The 21530-nt window shown below is 42.4% G+C and overlaps 1 protein-coding gene across 1 annotated transcript in view; it reads left to right on the forward strand.

The window, feature by feature from the left end:
- The first annotated feature begins 5441 nt into the window (after positions 1 to 5441).
- Positions 5442 to 21530, forward strand: part of LOC125898083 (gamma-aminobutyric acid receptor subunit beta-2) — an 85725-nt gene continuing 69636 nt past the window's right edge. Inside the window, exons 1-3 of the mRNA XM_049591729.1 lie at positions 5442 to 5955; positions 6111 to 6208; positions 6889 to 6956. Of these exons, the coding sequence (XP_049447686.1) occupies positions 5873 to 5955; positions 6111 to 6208; positions 6889 to 6956 (249 nt within the window). The 5' untranslated portion in view covers positions 5442 to 5872. The remainder of the gene's footprint in view (positions 5956 to 6110; positions 6209 to 6888; positions 6957 to 21530) is intronic.

Consider the following 21530-nt stretch of genomic DNA (forward strand, 5'->3'; position numbering starts at 1 on the left):
TTGAGTTTTTTCATCATGTTGGTTATTTATTGCAAAAACAAAAAGTCAATGTCATGGCAGACACTAGACTGAGATGTGTTATCTGTGTACTCAGGCACAGAGCCCTCACTCTGTCTCTCACACACACACACGTATAACACGCAAGCTTCTTTCTGACACATGCACATTTCCCATCATCTTGCCGAGATGCCAGCAAACAAACCCATTTACTGACATGAAACAACACAAATGTCTTTTTTCCAGACACTGTGGACATCCTGTTTTTATTCATCAGCACACGACAACCTGAATATTACACTGGCGGAAATGCATAAGGGGCTCAGAGAAGCCGTCATTATATTCCCTCTTAGTGCAAAGATGCAGAACGACACAGATAGAGAGAAAAGAGGAGAGCTAGAGCCCTTTTGGGACTGTTTAACAATTCAGTAAATCAGGCATTAAGAACAGCAGAGCAGGTCAAAATATTTCTTTGCTTGCCTCACTGCCAGTTTGAAAGGGATGGGAACATCCACCCACTGACACTGATGGGTCACAATACAACTTTTTTTATACTCACAATATTGTGATTGGCGAAGCGCTCTGTGGTTCAACCATCTGTTCGCCCTCTGATGAATATTAGTGAGCTATGAAGTGCATGCTAAAAGAGGTCATTGTATGTACATTGATGGATAGAGATCATGCCCTTTATGTGCCACAAAACCAAATTTGTGCATTACTTAGACTGAGTTATTTTCATGGCAGTCACTAAAATCTGTGCATGCATGAAAAGCAACAACTTGGAGTTTTTATTCTGACAGCAGCCTGTTTTTAGTTGATTACATAATTGATATAAAACATGATGGCGGGTGCATTAGGGAAAGATGTACAAAATGTCATGAGTGCTCTCCATGTGGCTGATCTTACTGCATGCCCCGGAGCAGACACAGGCCCGTCCTCGGTGAAGATGCCACGGTTCTTGCTGCTCTCGCCAGCGGGTAACCAGGTAGCACCACAGCCTGTGACCACACTCTGGTTAACAGCATCCCGTATACATCCATCCATCTATTTTCACCCGCTTATCTGGGGCAGGGTCATGGGGCAGCAGGCTGAGCAAGGTACTCCAGACGTCCCTCTCCCCAGCAACGCTTTCCAGCTCCTCCTTGGGGATCCCAAGACGTTCCTAGGCCAGACGAGATATATAATCCCTCCAGCGTGTTGTGGGTCTGCCCTGAGGCCTACTACCAGTTGGACTTACCCGCAAAACCACTAACAGGAGGCACCTGCGAGGCATCCTGATCAGATTCTTGAACCAACGAAGAAGTAGCAGCTCTACTCCAGGCTTCCTCTGAATGTCCAAGCTCCTCACCCCATCTGAGCCCAGCCATCCCCTGGAGGAAACTCATTTCAGCTACTTGTATCTGCAGTCTTATTTATTCAGCCACTACCCAAAGCTCATGTCCATAGGTGAAGGTTGGGACGTAGATGGACCTGAAAGGTGAGCGCTTCTCCTTCTGGCTCAGCTCCCTCTACACCAAGATGGTCTGATAGAATACCCATATCACTGCAGATGCTGCTTCAAACTACCTTTTACCCTCACTGGTGAACAAGACCCTGATATGCTTGAACTCCATTGCTTGGGGCAGTAATTTTCTCCCAACCCATCGGGGAAATCCACCGTTTTGGGGGAGAGACCCATGGCCTCAGACTTGGAGGTGCTGACTCTCATTCTTCACTACTTTACAATTGAGAAATAAGAAAATCAATTTAGGAGTAACAAATAAAAATTTGAATAATTAAATAAAATAAATAGATAAATCATGATACTTAAGTGAATCCCCCCATCACCTACCAAACAAGGTTTTTCAGCTCTCTAATAATTGTGATGCAAATTTCTGGCTGTTAGCTGTTTCTGTTTATGTGTTAGCATCTAGCACTAGCCTAAGTGCTAGTTTTATATATATATATCTATACAGTACAGGCCAAAAGTTTGGACACACCTTCTCATTCAATGCGTTTTCTTTATTTTCATGACTATTTACATTGTAGATTCTCACTGAAGGCATCAAAACTATGAATGAACACATGTGGAGTTATGCACTTAACAAAAAAAGGTGAAATAACTGAAAACATGTTTTATATTCTAGTTTCTTCAAAATAGCCACCCTTTGCTCTGATTACTGCTTTGCACACTCTTGGCATTCTCTCCATGAGCTTCAAGAGGTAGTCACCTGAAATGGTTTTCCAACAGTCTTGAAGGAGTTCCCAGAGGTGTTTAGCACTTGTTGGCCCCTTTGCCTTCACTCTGCGGTCCAGCTCACCCCAAACCATCTCGATTGGGTTCAGGTCCGGTGACTGTGGAGGCCAGGTCATCTGCCGCAGCACTCCATCACTCTCCTTCTTGGTCAAATAGCCTTTACACAGCCTGGAGGTGTGTTTGGGGTCATTGTCCTGTTGAAAAATAAATGATCGTCCAACTAAACGCAAACCGGATGGGATGGCATGTCGCTGCAGGATGCTGTGGTAGCCATGCTGGTTCAGTGTGCCTTCAATTTTGAATAAATCCCCAACAGTGTCACCAGCAAAACACCCCCACACCATCACACCTCCTCCTCCATGCTTCACAGTGGGAACCAGGCATGTGGAATCCATCCGTTCACCTTTTCTGCGTCTCACAAAGACACCGGCGGTTGGAACCAAAGATCTCAAATTTGGACTCATCAGACCAAAGCACAGATTTCCACTGGTCTAATGTCCATTCCTTGTGTTTCTTGGCCCAAACAAATCTCTTCTGCTTGTTGCCTCTCCTTAGCAGTGGTTTCCTAGCAGCTATTTGACCATGAAGGCCTGATTTGCGCAGTCTCCTCTTAACAGTTGTTCTAGAGATGGGTCTGCTGCTAGAACTCTGTGTGGCATTCATCTGGTCTCTGATCTGAGCTGCTGTTAACTTGCGATTTCTGAGGCTGGTGACTCAAATGAACTTATCCTCAGAAGCAGAGGTGACTCTTGGTCTTCCTTTCCTGGGTAGGTCCTCATGTGTGCCAGTTTCGTTGTAGCGCTTGATGGTTTTTGCGACTCCACTTGGGGACACATTTAAAGTTTTTGCAATTTTCCAGACTGACTGACCTTCATTTCTTAAAGTAATGATGGCCACTCGTTTTCTTTAGTTAGCTGATTGGTTCTTGCCATAATATGAATTTTAACAGTTGTCCAATAGGGCTGTCGGCTGTGTATTAACCTGACTTCTGCACAACACAACTGATGGTCCCAACCCCATTGATAAAGCAAGAAATTCCACTAATTAACCCTGATAAGGCACACCTGTGAAGTGGAAACCATTTCAGGTGACTACCTCTTGAAGCTCATGGAGAGAATGCCAAGAGTGTGCAAAGCAGTAATCAGAGCAAAGGGTGGCTATTTTGAAGAAACTAGAATATAAAACATGTTTTCAGTTATTTCACCTTTTTTGTTAAGTACATAACTCCACATGTGTTCATTCATAGTTTTGATGCCTTCAGTGAGAATCTACAATGTAAATAGTCATGAAAATAAAGAAAACGCATTGAATGAGAAGGTGTGTCCAAACTTTTGGCCTGTACTGTATATATATATATATATATATATATATATGTGTGTGTGTGTGTGTGTGTGTGTGTGTGTGTGTGTGATCAATTTAGAAATAAGAAATCAATTTAGGAATCACAATACTTAAATGAATACCCCACATCTCCTACTAAACACTATTTTAAAAGAGTATTTTAGCTCTCTAATAATTCAGTCACAATAAGAAAAATCCTGCAAAGGTGGGTCATATTAGGTTTAATGCCAGTTGTCAGCTGCAAAAGAAGTCTGCCTTTAAGCACTTTGATGTGTGAGTATTCAAAGCTTTGCAGGGGTCAAATCATCTGTGCAAAGGCATCACTTGAAAGGACAAAATGACTTAATATGCCAAGAAATACAGACTGGAAAACCATGACAACACGCTCTGTACCAGAGACAAACTGCGTTGCCAAGAGAAAAAGCACGTGTCTGTACTTCTTTAGGTTAAATCAGAACATTGCTATGCATTAAGCTATTGGAAGAAACTTATTATGACCTATTTTTAATCTCTAAACAACGCAGTGCCCCAGATTTGTCCTGCTTCCTCTCTCACAATGAAACAAAAATTCCAGGTAGATGCAAGATACTGTAAAAAAAAATGCATACATATTAATTGGATTTACGTGGGGGCTTATAAAACAAATTAAAAGCCAAAATTGCAGCTGCCAAACTAATTTTTGTCTCACTGCAATTTAATATCAGCCCCCTGTAGATATATTGGCAATTTGTGTAATGGGGCCGGAAATAAAATATTGATTATTGTTACCCACTTCAAAGTGTGTTTTATTTGACTTTTAAATTCTTCATATTTTAAAGCGCCCCCATCAGGCCACGCACGGTACAGAACTTTATATCATTTTTTCACAGTAAAATTGATTACAGTGAGAACAATCATCATTTTTTCTCCTTGTGATTTTACACTTGAGTACATTTGGCATCTTCCTGGTAGGATTACTCCTGTCCCCTTCTCCTCTCTGCTGCAGCAGAGCTGCTGTAGGACTCCTACACAGGGCTCACTGCTCTAGCATCCGCCTCTGATCCCACCATATCCATGACGATTCGTGTCCGAGTTTACACAGTGGCGCACATCCTGCTTACCAGTGCGTGGAGCCACAAGCGTGCATGGCTGCGAGAGATGTGCCGAGTGTAGGCTTCAGTGCATACTGCTCTGCTCCATGCATCCCGCTTCCAGCCCCGAGGCGCTGCATTGGCACCGCGCCGCTCAGAGTATTAAGCCACGCTTCTCGTTTTTTTCGTCAGAGGCCTGAATGCTTGGAAATCGATGCGTGAGCAACTGTTGGTGCGGGAATGCATTTATAGCACGGAACCCCCCCCCCCCCCCGTGTGGAGAGGGAGCGGTGCTGAGTGAGGGGAGCACATTCAGCACATTGGACAGAGTCGGAGAGAGAGGGGGTGACTGTGTTACAGATTTCAGCACCACGGACAGAGTCACCAAGTTTTTTTTGTCTGCTTTACTTTTTTTGGAAGGAGTGAACAGACGGTGAATGTGATGTGCTCCCTCAGCTCTCCCGTGGGAGCCGCCTGACAGTACTCATAAAAACTACAAGTTACAAGAACAGTTTCATCTCCCTTGTTCATCTGCCTCACGTGCACGTTCACACCCATACAAAGAGGCTGATGTCACTCAGCCGTATCAGTGTTTTGCATAAACACATGCAAATATAACAGTCTAATAATCGGTCTCATTGCTGTCTCACACATGCATTACGCTTTAGAGTGAAAGTTTGGGTTGGTGGTCAGCCTGGAAACGCACTGATTCATACAGTGAAAGTTGAACGCTCCCTCCTCCTCTGCTCTGCTTCACGCTCATTGAGTTACATACATTTACACTAAGAGCTGTCTTGTCCAGACTTCCGCTGGGATCCCCCGAGCAGCTCTGCCGGAGCAGCGGGGTTAAGTGCCTTGCTCAGGGACAGCTCGATGAGTCGGCTGACGGCTGTCTAAAGCGCAAACGGAGAAAGACAACCCCACCCACATCCTCCACCTCGCCCCCGTGGAATCGAACCACCAACTTCCCTCGCCACGGTCACCGTGATAGTCACACCGAAAACCAGGGAGACCCCCGTGTGCCCCTGTGTAACTTGGTTCTCCTTTAAATTTTTCCTCCGTGGCTTTGGGTACTACATCTGCCACTACCATCAGCAGCAGCAGCGCTGCTTCTTCTTGATGTTGTGGTGGGGAACACGCATGCGCCCGGCATTGGAATTACTGCACTGGCAAGAATAAGTTGGACCTCGTCTGTCTTCACTAAAAGAAAAATACACACAACATAAGTATGGCAGTGCTGAGAATAAGAAGAATGAGGTGCTTTTGCGTCTGGTTGTTCCCTCTCGTAGTGACCGCGGTGTGCGCCCAAAGGTAAGTGTGAGAGGGTCGGAGGATGCTCCACTCATTTTTTTCTAAGTGTGACTGTGTTACAGACGGCATGGAAAATACTTGGACACTTTAAGGTCCAAGAATGTCTCGTATTTAAATCTGCTGTGCACCTCTTTTCTCTCCTTTCTCTTCCATAGTGCCGGTGTCAATGACCCTAGCAATATGTCTTTGGTTAAAGAAACGGTGGATAGGCTGTTGAAAGGTTATGATATACGATTGAGGCCAGATTTCGGAGGTAAATGAACTCGTATTATCACCAACTCTGTCCGAGTTTGCGCCTTGTCAGCCCGTATAATAGTACAGTGTTTGAATAATCACCGATGACTCCATTATCTCTGCAATTTCGGAAAGTAAGAGACACATTTCTTATCGGCTTCTGCCACAGTCTGGGACACGTTACAGGATACAACCGAGGTATAATGTGTCAAAACAACCCAGAGTGGCGATATAATGTGAGAACACATGAGAGATGTGGCTGGAGATGAATGTGGACAACACAATACACCAGCACATTTATTTAAATCATCAATTACTATAGTAAAAAAAAAAGGTGGCTGAACTCCCAGTGCACGTCTGTTGGCATTTTAAACAAATAGGTGCCCATTTGTGTTTATATCCATGGTCTTATCCAGGTGTTGACTGCGACGGAGACATGTTTAGGGCTAGGTGGTTTCATGTCAACAACTTTTAGGGGAATTACCAGCACTTTGAACCGCAGCTCAGCGCATCTAATCCCAAAAATAACCACTGTAAACTGTTATCCGGCTGACAACAGCTAAATTCACAAGTGTTAATCTGTGTTTTCATCACGCACATTTATCAAGCATCTCTGGTAGAATGTGTCAGTGACTCATACAGGCTGCACCTGATGTACAGTATGTTTGTTGCTTACCGTTGTTTTGATCTGTCCTATAGGTCCTCCGGTTGGAGTGGGGATGAATATAGACATAGCCAGCATAGACATGGTATCAGAAGTCAATATGGTAAGTAGGCCATTATCACCTCTACTTTGACAATGGGTGACCACTCCGGACTAATGATCCCCTGCTGAGCAGAAACCTACCAGGGGGAATACCTTCCCAAACCACAGGGGAAACCTTCCCCTGTCTTCCCCCTCGATCACTCGCATTGACTTGTGGGTTTGAGGACTCAAATGCAATGATGGTTTTGTTTGGGGGTTGGTTGGTGGCATGAATTCAACCTCTCTGGGGCTTTGGAGATTGATTGACAAACATAGATGGTCGATTTGTTTTCGTCTCTTAAGCTGATTGCTGCCTTATTTGCTGAGCAGGCACACAGCCAGGCATCACTAACTTCACATCAATATTTTGGGAGAAATCAGAGTTCAATCCAATCAGCACTTTCTTACAGGAAGTTATTGTATGAGCCCATGTCTGTCTCCACCCTGGCAATATTTCACACTGGCATTTATGATGCTTCAGGAATGTGTTAGATTGTTTGTTATTGCTGGTTTATAAGGGTTAAGTAGACATAGTGACAGTGGAGGAACTTAAGAGCTGTGGATATGAGGAGTGGAGATTAAGTTTTGCTTCATACAAGTGCACCTCCTAGTGATGAGATGTGAGAACTGCACCTCAGTTTACAGGAAAAACCCAAGGCTGCATTTTATCACCATGGAAGGTCACTGTTGACACTTATGATACAGTTGACAAGGTGAGCAAAAAATTGATATTTATGGTAATATGCATGAGATTTTTATTGTCCTATTACCATCTTTCTGTGACATTGTGTCTTCTTGTGACTTCTACTATTCCCATGCACAACTTTACCCAGATGTGCCCTGCTGTTGCCGTTGTTTTGGTGGTGCTAGCTGCGATGTGAGTCATGTTGTGATGTTAGGGAATGATTACATGCCGGAATATTTTTGGCAGCAGCGCCCCAAAGGCTGTTGCTCATGTTGTTATCTTTGTGCTCCTGTTGACTATGTTGATGTGCAGAGATGAGATGAGGAAACAGATGATGCTGTGTCTATTTGCATGTATTTACCCAGAAGACCAACCGTGGGCAAATACATCCACACACACACACACACGCAGGCGCTTACATACACAATGCAGGGCTGCAGGGCCCTCTATATGGAGGCCTGGAATTCTTAATTAAAGCCATGTTTTCCCTGTGTGACAATGCGAGAGCTTGAAAGCTACCCTTATGTTTGTGCATGTATGTTAAAGAGTACCTGCAAGTACAGTTTGGACATGGGATGTATCACCAGGAATCAAATACTGTTAGTATTATGTTGTGCAGCAAGATGGAGTGTAGTTTTGTCATGTTAAATGGCCCAACAGTTGTGCCAGGCAACAATTACATGTTTATAGTCGGGGTATTGGTTGTTTCTAGATGGCATGAAGCAGAGTGAAATAGAGAGAGAAAGGGAAGAGGGCACAAGCAAGATTTGTAGCCATGGTGTTGCAAGAACATGGTATATAGCAGTACATGTCCTACAGCATGAGCCAAAGTTTGTTGTGCTTTGTTTACTATTTCCTCCACTGCTTTCATCTCCTCTGGTCTGCAACTTTCAGAAAAAAAAGCAGAGCGTATCCCAGCTTCATTACTCCCACCCAGCAGTGCGTCAGGGCCGGGGCTTATCCACACACACCCACACACATGGCCAAACAAAAAAAAAAATCCCACTCTCCATCCAAACACACAAAGCCAGTGCCACACAGCGTCTTTGATCATCCCATTCCTTTGTCAGCTTTGGCCCACTAAACACCCTCTAATGTGAAAGGGGAGTCATTACCACCTGACCCATTGGAGTGTCATGAAAAGAAGAGGCCACATGTGTGCGTAATGGTTTCGGCATCTTTGATCTGCTCCCCTTCCTATAAATGTAACCACTTTTCAGGATAGCAGCTGGTGTAGAAGCACTTTCCTTTCTTCCATTTCCTCTCCCCCATCTGGCTCTCTGTCTGCCACTTATTTTGGTGCGGGGATAGAACCACCCTGTGTACTTTCTTTAGAGAGCAGATGAGAAACAGGGTTGAGGATAATGGAGAGATGTCACTGAGGGATGTATCCAACAGTGTCCTATTAGCCATTACAGCAGAGCAGGACACCCATGCTTTGGTGTGTGTATTAGCAATATATCTTTCCATCACCCACCACTGCTCTCTGTTGAAGGCCTCACATTAAAAGCAGAGGCATGAACTTGGGGTATCATAGTGTATATATTTGATATTTCCAGCGGGGCCATTAAAATAAGGAAGTGCAAAGAGGTTTGTCTTAAACCATCTGCTTTAGCACCTTGTTACCAATGTCACAGAGCAGAAAACCCTTTTAGAAACAATACAGGCCTCTAGCTCACCTCTAAGTCTGCAAGCCTTCAAGCGTGAGTCGCCCAGAGGACATGGAGTCCTCTCCAGAATTTGTCACGTAAGCAGTCCTGATGTCCAAATGCACAACCTGGACTTAAAATGTTGAGGGCCTCATCCAAAAAAAAAAAACATCCTACCTTTTCTTGGTTAAATGTTAAATGGACTGCACTTGTTTAGCGCCTTTCTAATCATCCCACCACTCAAAGCGTTTTTTACACTACAGTCACATTCACACACTGGTGGCCGAGACTACCATACAAGGTGCCACCCGCTACTCAGTTATTAACATACTCACACATCAATTGAACAGCCATCAGGAGCAATTTGGGGTTCAGTATCTTGCTCAAGGTTACTTCAGATGACCCCGGCCCAAGGCCCAGGGGGACCAAAAGTCTATGGTTGACCCTTAAATGTTAGCAAATACAACAATTTACTACTGAGTGATATCACTGACAGTCCAAGTTATATGTATTTACATGAGAAATAAATGTATTATTATCAATGATGTGCAGAACTAGCTAAGTCAAAATGCCTCACCAAAAATCAGTGGCCGCAAAAATAAAAGCTGGGGTACAGAGAGAAGAAAATGAAAGGAGCAGAGTGTGAAGAAGCACCAGGCATGACAGGTGAAGCTGAACGGGGCAAAAGTGAAAAGCTAAGCAAACTAGAAATTAGACGACCCAAAGCAACCTATGTTACCAACTAATGTGAGAGTGGGTGTCGATGAGGGGCCCAATTTGGAAAATTGTCTTCCTCCTGTCCATAATACTAATGACTGGCCTGAACAGCTGGCTTTACTGAGTCGTATACCATGTAGAAAACTACATTACATGTCACTTAGGCCTGGAGCCAGACACGGAACGAGGAGGCTGAAGCATTCATTACATACCCACGAAAGGTCACTGGTTCCTGGGTGTCAGGGTCAGAGAGGCCTTCGAGGGAGAAAAGGGATAGGATATGATCGTGTAAGACCTAGGAGTCAAATTTTTCACCTCTGTATGTATGTGACAGAGAGAGAGAGAGAGAGAGAGAGAGAGAGAGATAGGAGCGAGAGCTCTGACATTAACACGTTACCATGTGGAGAGCCAGGAGCGGTGCTGGTGTTGGAGAGAAGGTCATGTACCTAGTGCTGCTGAGGGTTCATTCTGCGTGACTCAGAGGTGGACATACAGAGAGGGACATACACACTGAATACCAATGTCATGTTAGACATTTGACCCGAGGCAAGTGGCACGGCGAGCTTCAATTCAAGCACCGGTCAAAAGAAGAACGGAGAATATAAACAGTAGGCATCGAGAGAAATAAGTTGATTTCTTTCTCTTTTTTTCCCTCCAAGCAATTCTCTTTTGTGCACTTTCTTCCACTACCATTTAAGTCTCAATATTTGCTTTTGGTTGAGCTCCTGAGCACTTGAATCCTAAGCCAACAGTTTTCACAGGGGAAGAAATACTCCTGTCTGAGGATGAACTAAAGTTCTTATCCTCTTCCAAAAGGCAGAAATACCATTATTGATGCACATAAAGGTCAAGAGGAGCTTATTGATTGCTGGAGAAGGACTGCGAAATTCAGAGCCCCCCATTTTTGCACCCAGTTATTTCCACCTCTCAGCAGAGGATGTCTCTGATGGGATGTCTGCTATAAATGCATCAAGATTGCACTGAAAACTAGGCGTATACTATATATCATACACATGGTTACACTGTAATGGATGTTGGCTGAAAGGCAGGGGATCATTCCTTGCTATTCGATAATAAAAGGAAGGAAGATTGGGGAAGCACTTATGCGGTATTACGTAAGATCTCATCCGGACCTGAAAGCTTTAAAATGATATTAACTTTGCATCTGTACTTGTGTCTGGATCTATTTCACAGCAGACTTCAATAGTCCTTTGCTGATGTGGGCAGAATTGTAAATTGATGAGCAGTAGACAGCCAAAATGATAAGTCAATATGATTTAAATAGATTTTCAAGGCGCAGATTTAAACATTTAACGCCCAGTTTATAATGGCAATGGTGAGGAAAAGCTCATCTTAATCAGCTCATTGTAATCTTAATGATACTAATGATGTAATTAATCTGTAAAGATGATGAACTCAATGTAATTTTACATTCTTAAAAGGATACAGAGACACGAGTGTCACTTTAGATACAGCGCACACACTTTTTTCTGGCTGGGTTTCACCAAAATTATGCACAAGGGTTGATGACTGCAGTCTTTGTCAGTATTCAAATTATCTCCAAACTCCTGCTCCATGATGGTTGCATAGTAACTAATGAGAGTGTAGAGGCAATGTGTGAAGATTCACAGACTGAAACGCATCCCAATTTTGGGGAAAAATAAATACACTCCAACTTTCTGTCCTATTGTGAAATGAACTGTCAAACCATTAAAATGATCTCCACACTATATTTAAAACTCATAACAAGCTAATGAGCAAATGGGGATTGACCTTCGTCCCCAGATGTAATCACGGGTGATAAAGCATTTTGGAGAGTTTAAGATATTATTGTAATCCACAGAGCTGGAGATGGTTGGTTTGGGTATTATGAAGCACAAATAGAAGCCACAAACAAAACATGAGCACAAGAATACAGTTTGCTTTGGAAATATGGAACAGTTAATCATACCAATCAAACTCTCAAGTTGGCTGTAAAGGGTAATTACAGCACTCATAACTGCTACATTAAAAGTTTTAGTTACTGAGGTCCTTTGAAGAGACTCTCTTATCCACAGTCTATATTAAGCCAGCTAACATATAGGGCGGCCGTGGACATACTTATACACTTAGAAAGTCTCTAGTGAGGATGTACGTTCTCTCTCTGTCTCTCATGTACATACACACATTCTCAAATCCTAATCCCTTGCTATTCTGCGGTCATGCTTCATCGTAAACTGGAGTGTTAACGTAGCCTCCAGGAAAGTAGCTGTTCAAAATTACGTAATACACAGAGCAGAGACAAACCCAACCAGGGTTCAGCAAGGATTTGACTTGGTGTTGTAATGGAGAGAGCTGGAGTGAGCATAGTGTATGAAGAAAGCCACGGCTCTAATGCTAACAGTATTGATTTACTTTCACTGCTCCGGTTAGATGATACATCGCTCTGACTTAAAAGACAACCTCAACTCATCTCCGAGGTCCTGCTCCAAAACAATTTCATTAAAAATTGGCTTGAATAGTTTTTGAGAAACATTGAAGGATAGCAGATGACTTATGGCGCGGTGCACTAATGCATATTGCATATTTAATATATGCACGTGGAAAATTAAAGTTACAAGGGAAGAAAACAATAGAAAATTCAAATATTAAGAAGACAATTGAACAATAATTTTTAAGATGAGATGACTTATTAATCATAAACGTCCTGTTAGCAGTGTCAACTTGGAAGAATCACTGTACTAACTCTGCTGTCACAAGGATGTAAAACAGTGGGGATTACTCATTATTAAGAGTTACACAAGAACAATCGCACAATCTCAGAGGCACTGGATGCAAGCATGAGCACTTTTACCGTATGCTGAAACTTTTAAACGTAAAGCAGTATGAGCTTATTTATTTTTGGCCACATGTGAGCAGCAGAACAACTGGAAAACACAACCTATCATCACCTACCAGTGTTGATATGGCCAAAAAACAGCTGGCTTATTCACTTGTTTAGCTTGTTTTGGAATTAATCAAGTCCTAAATCCTTTTAAGATGCTAAATTCTCCCCTGTGTTCACCAGCGAGCCGCTAACTGTGCCTGTTTGCAGTGCGGTGCTGAGTTGATGGTATCCAGTGGGTTTGTCAAAGCTTTTTCTCCACGCTTCGGCTGGAAACAGGGTAGTCAACATAGTAAAGTTCGACCATAAAACCAAAACAACTAGCTGAAAGATGCTAAAATTCCCTGTTTAGCTGAGGGAAAGTACAAAGTTGGGTGATAGTTCTCTATAAGTTTATTATTACAAGCGGCCCCTTTCACATTACATGCAGTCATTTGATCTACTGCTAAAAATGTTGAGTAGAACAGCTTTAAAGGTCCAGTGTGTAGGATTTAGGGAGGTATGCTGGCGGTAATGGAATATAACATAAGTATGTTTTCTTAAATTTACAATCACCTGAAAATAATGTGTTTCTGTTACTTTAGAATAAGCCGTTTCTATGGAGGGAGGAGGTCCTCGTCTATGTTGCAGTGTCATGTTTCTATATGGACAAGTCAAACACTGGCTCTAGATAGGGCTTTTTGCATTCCTGCATTTCCATGTGTGTATGTTTTTGCACTGGCCACTCTAATTAGCAGCCCCTCCATGACAAGAATATCGGAAAAACACTGATTATTTAATGTCAAATGGCGGAATTCAGTGTTTTTACTGGTTTAAATCACCATGTAAGTTTGTTCAGGGGAGGAAGAGACCCCTGCAGATAATTAAGCTTCCTGTAAAAACTTCCTGAACAATGAAGTCTAAAGTAATTCTAACTGGCAGAAGTTTCAGCTGGTCTGCAATCCTCACTGCCAGATGCCATGAAATCCCCCTAAATCTTACATACTGTGCCTTTAAGCAGACTACTTAAAGACACAACATGTAGAATTCTTCTACACTGAATTAGTCCGCCCTGAATGCTTTGGAAATAGTGAAGTTACAAAAAGTTATGCACACGGTTCATTTGATATCTTAACAAATTAGTGATCCTATAGTTACACGTAGGGAAAGAATTATGGTTAGGCATCGTCATGTTAAATTATGTCACAGGATGTGATGATTCATATGTAACTTTAAATAACTCAATACCCAGGTCTCCTCGGTCAAAGTCCTATGTTTGTTTGACACGTCCACCACCCCAACTGCATCCCTAAATGGACTTTGCTGCCCTTTATACTACATCACCTGACTTCCTCCTTTGCTCCTGTCATGGTGGAAGATAGTGTGCAGCGCATGTCATGTGATCACAGTCTCCTAGCTCATGATTTCATGGGTTATATACGAATTATAGCACATTCCTTCCTATAGCTGTAAGTACAACCAGTGAATGAGAACAGCCTGAATATGTCAGTGATCTGCCGATATCTAGCAAGTTTTGCTGTGTATACTGAATAGGTCATGTGAATAGAAGCACATTGTTGGAGATTAAAGGTGCTTTCAGACCTAGAGTTGTCTTGCTTTGGTCCAGATCAGGGACTAATTTTGTTACAAAGTATAATTACCTAGAGTTGGTTTGTGTTCTCACGGCAGCATTTACAAGCAGACCAGATCAAATGCCTTGTGTGAGAAAGCTGCTCTTGATTGGTCAGAATTTCCATGTGGGAAAAATCCAGAAAGTAAAGCAAACATTGAAGAAGAGTACACTTGCAAGATAAATGTGACACTTTCTAATGTCACAATGGAGGGACAACTACGCAGGTTGATTTTAGCGCTGCTCATCGTGGACTATATTGCTGTCATTGTTCATTTTAGTCAAAGCATACAGTTTGAAAACGAGGCGCGGCTCCAACTAGAAAACAATGTTTTGATGCATTGGATGTGCTGAATGTGCATATTAAGGCAGTACAGGAGGAGGTGCACATTAATAATCCTCCAGGACTGTAACATGCTCATGTTTAACGCAAACAATGTGTCATGTGACTGCAGTTGCTTCAGATCCAGGTCAGAACACGTTCTCACCACAAACGAACCGCACCAGAGTTCATTTGTAACCGGCACGAGACCACCTCTTCAAGAAGGTCTGGGTCTAGTTGTATTGGTGCGCACCCAAGTGAGATTGCTGTGTTCACACCTGCCCAAACAAACCGCACTTAGAGGGAAAGCAAACTTGAGTTTGATTGAACTGAACCAAACAGGGCAGGTGTGAAAGCACCCTTAAAGACCTTCCCCATGATTTGGTGATTCTACCATGAATGTCATACAGAAGTATATTTAGTAGGTTAAGGTCGTAACCTGAATGTTTTTTCTAACTGTAAAGTAATCAAATGCTCCCTCCCTACTGTCCAATGCATGGATATAACCAATGCAGTATTTCTAACTCCAGCTGCCATGGAGGTCAGTAATACAAATATCAAGTCTGAAAACAGTTATCGAGGTGATGGTTTATTATGTCCACTTATACCATTAGCATTTGTAGGGAACATTTATATTTCTGCCTGTCTATTTTAGTTCTTTATTTACTAGGCATTGATGCGTGGCACCCCTGAGGTGGCAAAATATATTCAGCCCACTTACTGTGTAATTTTTTGTTTCTCTTTTACAGCCCTTTCATCAAGCAATGTCTTTTCCACCTGGCTTCCTTTTACCTACCTAAAGAGATTAGCAACAACCTGCTACACTTATCAACAGATTCATAAAAAGAAAAAGAAACACACAACATACACAGGAGCTGTATACATTACATATAAATATAGAAAATACAGCGAGCTTGTGCAGAGTAAAGTCACAAGGGATGTTGGAGGGAGCGAAGGAGGAGTGGATGAATTGTGTGAGTGGAGTGCTGAAACAACCCATGCTCTAACTTGCATTATTCATGCGGGTAGGTTTAGATACATGTGCCTCCCTACAGAGTTTTAGTAATCCATTTAGATTACACTGTGTGCCACTTGAATGCAGCAAAAGGACAGACACTAAGTGGGTTGTTTGTATACTGAAAATAGGATTTTTATGCCATCAGTGACAATACATAACATATGGGTAGGTGTTTGTTCATTAGCAGAGCCAATTAACTCAATGTAAATGATGATGAAGGTGGTGGCTGTGATGATGGTGAGGATCATGATGCTAATATAAGGAAGGAAACAAGAGGAGGTTTTTTCAAAATGGAGGATGAGAAACAAGCAAGAGGAATCTAGGGTAAATATATGTAAAAGCAGCAACAAAGTGGCATTTTATAGCTCCCCCTCATATGAGAGGAACCGTACCTTACACATTAGATCAGTGTGAGCACCTGTCTCCACCACCGGAATGCTGATAAGTTCAGGTAACAGCATTCATTGCTCTGAGTGTGGGCGCAGCCAAAAGACTTGGCATTTTGTCGTGTGTACGTCAGAGCACTTTATCAATTTCCTGGTGACTTGAATGTGAGTTCAGCATTTAAAAATGTGAATTTATAAGAATGAGGTACAAGAATATAATGTCATTATGAATTTTCAGGCTGTGAGTCAGACTCACTTTAAAAAGGTTTGTTATCAAAGCAAAGTCTCTGCAGGACTGAAAGCTGCCTGCTGGTAATATTGTCTATAGTTCATATCCTGGAGCAATAACGTAGGAGGCTTTATCAATTTGAGCTTATTGCTTTGAGCTTAAGACCTCCGCTGCTGGTCAAAAACCATTAATACATATATACATGAAACACTCTGGCTGACATGTTTCTTCATTGAATATAAGTATGGCAGTTTTGAGTCGACCACACACACACTGACCTGTAAATATTCACTAGGAAAACACACTGTATTAAACCAAAACCAAATCTATTGATTAACACTATCCTTGTCTTTAAAGATAAATGGCAAAAAAAAAAAAAAAAACGGTCCTCATGCATTGTACATTGCTGCAAGCTATGGGTACATTATATTGGTGCATCATTTTGTAGTGGATACACTGAAACTTTCTGTTTCTCAATAACACTGTGCTGAAAGTGTGGTTAGGTTTAGGCACAAAAACACAGTCGTTGTTAGAAAAAGATCATGTTTCGGATTAAACCTCCACGTTTGGTGGCACAGAAACTACTGGAAAAGCAGGAACCAGTTGGTGAAAAACCAACCAGGTCTCACTCCGAAGTCGTCAAAATCCAGAGCTTGGGCAGTGACTTGTGGCGTCAGACACTGGTGAAAAAAGCCGTCCTTTGATGTCAGCATGATACATGGCTGGTCGCCGTTATAGTCGTCAGGGAGAAATGCGGCAGGACAAGAACAAATTTAAGGCAGTGAAAGTCCGAGTAGGGCAGGTGGTAGGGGTGGTGGATGGCTCCATCCAACACCAACCTTCACCTGGGAGAGCGGTGTTCGCATCCTGTAAGACTGTAAAGCCAAACCCTGTTCTTTTTTCCTGAACCTAACCACATGCATTTGTTGCCTAAACCTAACTACATGTTTTTGTTGCCTAGACCCAACCATGTGTGTAAGTTGTTGGAGGGAAAAAAAAGTCAATTTGGGTTGTTGCACTGATGTATGTCTTTATTTTGAAAGAGACTGTATGTAAATGTTAAATTTCCTGTGAAAACGAAAGTGTATTTTGAAAGAAGACAATGCATTTAGCAGGCAGAACTTTACATGATGTCCCAGAACCTCAACAACCAACACACCCAGGGTACCTTTCACATCGTATCTGGACATGGAATATCCATGAGACCAAACGTCGATATGTGACAAGATTGAAGTCAGAATGTGTTGGAAAAACACCCAGGTTAGGTGGCTCAAACAAGCTGGGAAATGGCACCATCTGTTCATGAAAAACACCTGGGTTCTGTTCCACAAACACCGCTGGGAAATGCAGGAAAAGGTTGCCAAAAAACAACCAGTGTTTTTTGGCAGTCGTAGCTTTGCAGTCGTCTCGCCTAAGTGCCATGCCATTTGCCATCCACCATCACCACCACCTCGCAGTGACAAAATCAGCTCAAATACTATACATTGCTTAAGAAACGTTGATCTATATGTGATGCTACATATGAAAAATACAAATGTAATGTATTCATGGTTTGCAGAAATGTGCAATGCGAAGAATATCTTCTTGGAATTGGGCTGCAAATATAATCAGCGTACAACTACTACTAAATAATTTAAACACCAGATCACAAATCATGGATTACACATTCTGGATGTATTAAGTATTTGTTTGCTCAAAAGGCAGGCTAACAGTTGGAAACAACGTCAATCAGATACGGCAAACAAATCCAAAATACTGAGGGTTATAGGCGGTAAATAAAACGGCAGGCAGATGGCCATATATAAACAGGTACAGACAGAGAAAACAGAGCAGTAAGGCAACAAGACAACATAGACGATCTGGCAGAGATATCCTTTATATATACTGCAGCCAACAACAGATGGGGTGGAGCAGGTGAATGAGTTAGGTGCCTAACAGGACTGGTTCAAGAGCAACAGTTGGTGGGTAGGTGAGGAAGGCGCATCTGAAAGAGGTTAGAATTCATAAAATAGGGAATAGAGAGAGGAAGCAGAGGCGGAGGAGGGAGGAGAGGTAGACGGAGCAGCTGTCGCTATGACAAGATTACCTCAGGTTTTTGTGCAGTCAAAATCTCATAAGCTGTGTGTACAAAGATGTCTGAGAAAATGGTGACTGAAGCGTTAGGCAGCCATTATTTCTGTTCTTACTGTGGATATCTCTTTAAATCTCATCAGTAGTCTGTACAACAGGTGTCTGCAGTTGCCCAAACTCTGGGTTTTCATTCTGTGAATACTCTTTAAATGTACTTTTCCTCCATGTTCCAGCACAGTTTGCAGCCTCGCCACAATCTCTTTTTCATTGTTGTATTTCCGAGGATTGTGCTCATTGTTTGCTTTGCCTCCTCAACTTTTCATCTGTCTACCTACAGGTATTTATTTGTGATCCTCTGACTTGAATTATTTTGTATTCAGCGACTTCGGTTATGAGTGAAATATCTCCACAGCTACTGGATGGATTGTTTGGAAATATAATGAGTGTTCATGTCACCTCAGGATGAATTCTAATAACTTTATTGATCCTCTCACTTTCCATCTATCTCCATCATCAGATCAAATTTTCAGAGTGTTTTATACTTTGGTGTGCGATGAAATACCTGCAGAACGAAGGACAGTGGGTCTCAGTTGAACTTTGTGTTTAGTCCTATTAGCAAGAGTTAACATATAACACACATTACTCACATGGTGAAGATGGTAAACACTATCTATAGGGTGTTATTTGTCATTTCATTTAAAGCACCACTTTGCCTAAATATAGCCCCACAGAGCCGCTGGGTTCCTGTGAAAGTAACTGCATGGACACAATGACAATGTGGAGAATGGTATGAAAATTGCTCATCAAGATTATTGTGACCAAAATTGCAATTGTTATCAGTATTATCTGCTGATACACACGGAAGTCATTTCACCACCTTTTATATTGAAAATCACAGAGAAATTTAGCAGCACTATTTTTGTTTGGGCGGGTCATGTGATGTCATTGGTTGAGCGCCGTTGTCGTACAACAAGATCTTCAAGCCCACAACATGCCGCAAAGTGGGAGCTAGAACGTGAGCTTGTAGTTGGAGATCCGCAGTCCGCCATTTTCACGCCCTTTAAAGGCTGATAAGATCCACCGGCACACTGCGTGTCTGTGCTTACTGGCTGCAACAGTTGGAAACACGGAGCGAGGGAATTTTAAGAGCCTACAACAACAAAGAGGCCAGTTAACCAATGTAAGCGTTCCCATTTGAGAATTGCTCGAGTGTATTAGTAATAACACATTGAAAATATACCAAAATGCTATTAATGATTTTTGGCTAGTGAAAAAAAATTCTGGCCAGTAGATTTTTAAAGCATACTAGCCACTTGGCTAGTAAGCCAAAAAGTTAAGTTTGAACCCTGCTAATGAACCTTCATTAATATAGGCCTATATTTTATCTCCAAGTGCACGTCACACACTGAGCGAGCCGCCTGTTAATGACGCTGTGGGCTAATGGGCATGTAGCTACTTCCATGTTTCAGATGATACGTCATGTTTGTAGTCGACCAATGAAGATGAGTTTACATATCACCTTGGGTTCATCCTTCACCTTCTCAAAATGATCCCACACTTTGGATTTCCTGCCCGACATGTTATTAACTAGCCTGTGGAATAACTGCAGGTAACAGCCCTGGAAATTAGGGGTCGTACAGATGCCGTGTCTTTACCCGCCTGGAAAACGCGAGGTTGGGTGTTGGGTGCTACTCTTGTGCATTTTTTGTGCCAGCTTTCAAGAGCACGGCGTTGTATACCCTATTTATCTGAAATCCTGTTTCAGTCTCTGGGACAGATGCAAAGCTCTGGGTAGTCCTGCATTAAAAAGATCAACTATTCTGTATTTATCACAAACTGTTTTTTCGGGAAGAAGGGTAAGATATCTGTCGGCTGTGACTGGTTTGTGACATGACTCCTGCCTGGCTTGCTACGGTCCAGTCATATGGGTTTTGATGTATTTTGACGAGGTGCAGCTCCTAATAGAATTTCATGTTTGCTTGTTGTTGTTGTTGTTTTTTTGTGCGACTAAGCGACTGGGTCACTGTAGATGAGGACAGGGGACCGGCAGCATCACTGGGTTTGCCTGCTGCACGCCCACTCTGTAAACAAGGGAACAGAACAGACTCATGCTGTATGCTGTATGCTGTATACTGCACCTGCGTCTGGGAGACTGCTGCAAACTTTGGTTGATGCTGGGCAGTATTAACCATAAGTTTTTCAAAGCACAGCAATCAAGCATGATTTTAATGATAATCCAAATTTGAAACAGTAATACTAAAGGTCAGAAAACTTGGAGTGGGTTATCAGGAAACTGTTTAATCACCAGAAGGACAAAACAATTATGTAACTGAATAATCAGGTTTGACATAGAAAAAAGTGCTTTCTCAGTTGGGTTTTGCAAAACAAGCTTTTTAAAATGTTTAAAACAGACTGCATTAATCCCTGATAAGAACCCTGCAGAAACATTTTGTTGTATGTGAAGTTATTCTTCACGTGTTTGATCAGGATCATCTGGACTCCACATTCCTGCTGCTTTGACTCTTGTTATACGACTCAAATGACATCTTTTGGGCACAATATCTAACATTAACAAATGAAGTGACATACACCAATGACAGTTTACACACACATATGCACACACACTGTCACGAAGCAACAGAGATGCACTGCTTAAGTCGTTATTAATGTCACAGACATTGCTTATTGTACAATTAATAACACAGCTCTAAATGTCAGGGTAAGGAAGGCGTGTAATCAATTTCCCCAGGTTAAACAAGCTCACTAGTTAGGCATCTGATTCACTGTTGCCTGTGACAGTGAATGATGGGGTGGATGTTTAGCCATCAGACAACAGCCCGTTCCCTGCAGCTGTAGGTCTAACTGTTAAACAGCAGCATCTTGTTTTCTTGTCGGTGGGCAGAGTGTGGGGAATTAACAGCATATTGCCATTGTGCCACTCACGTATTGCAGGGCAATAATTTCCACACCTGTCCTGTGTCGAGCTGATGTTACTCTCCTCTGCTACATTCGCTCATCCCTCTGTTTCCCTCTTCACTCCCTGGTCTC

This window comes from Epinephelus fuscoguttatus, linkage group LG12 (genome assembly GCF_011397635.1).
Source record: "Epinephelus fuscoguttatus linkage group LG12, E.fuscoguttatus.final_Chr_v1".
Taxonomy (NCBI): Eukaryota; Metazoa; Chordata; class Actinopteri; order Perciformes; family Serranidae; genus Epinephelus; species Epinephelus fuscoguttatus.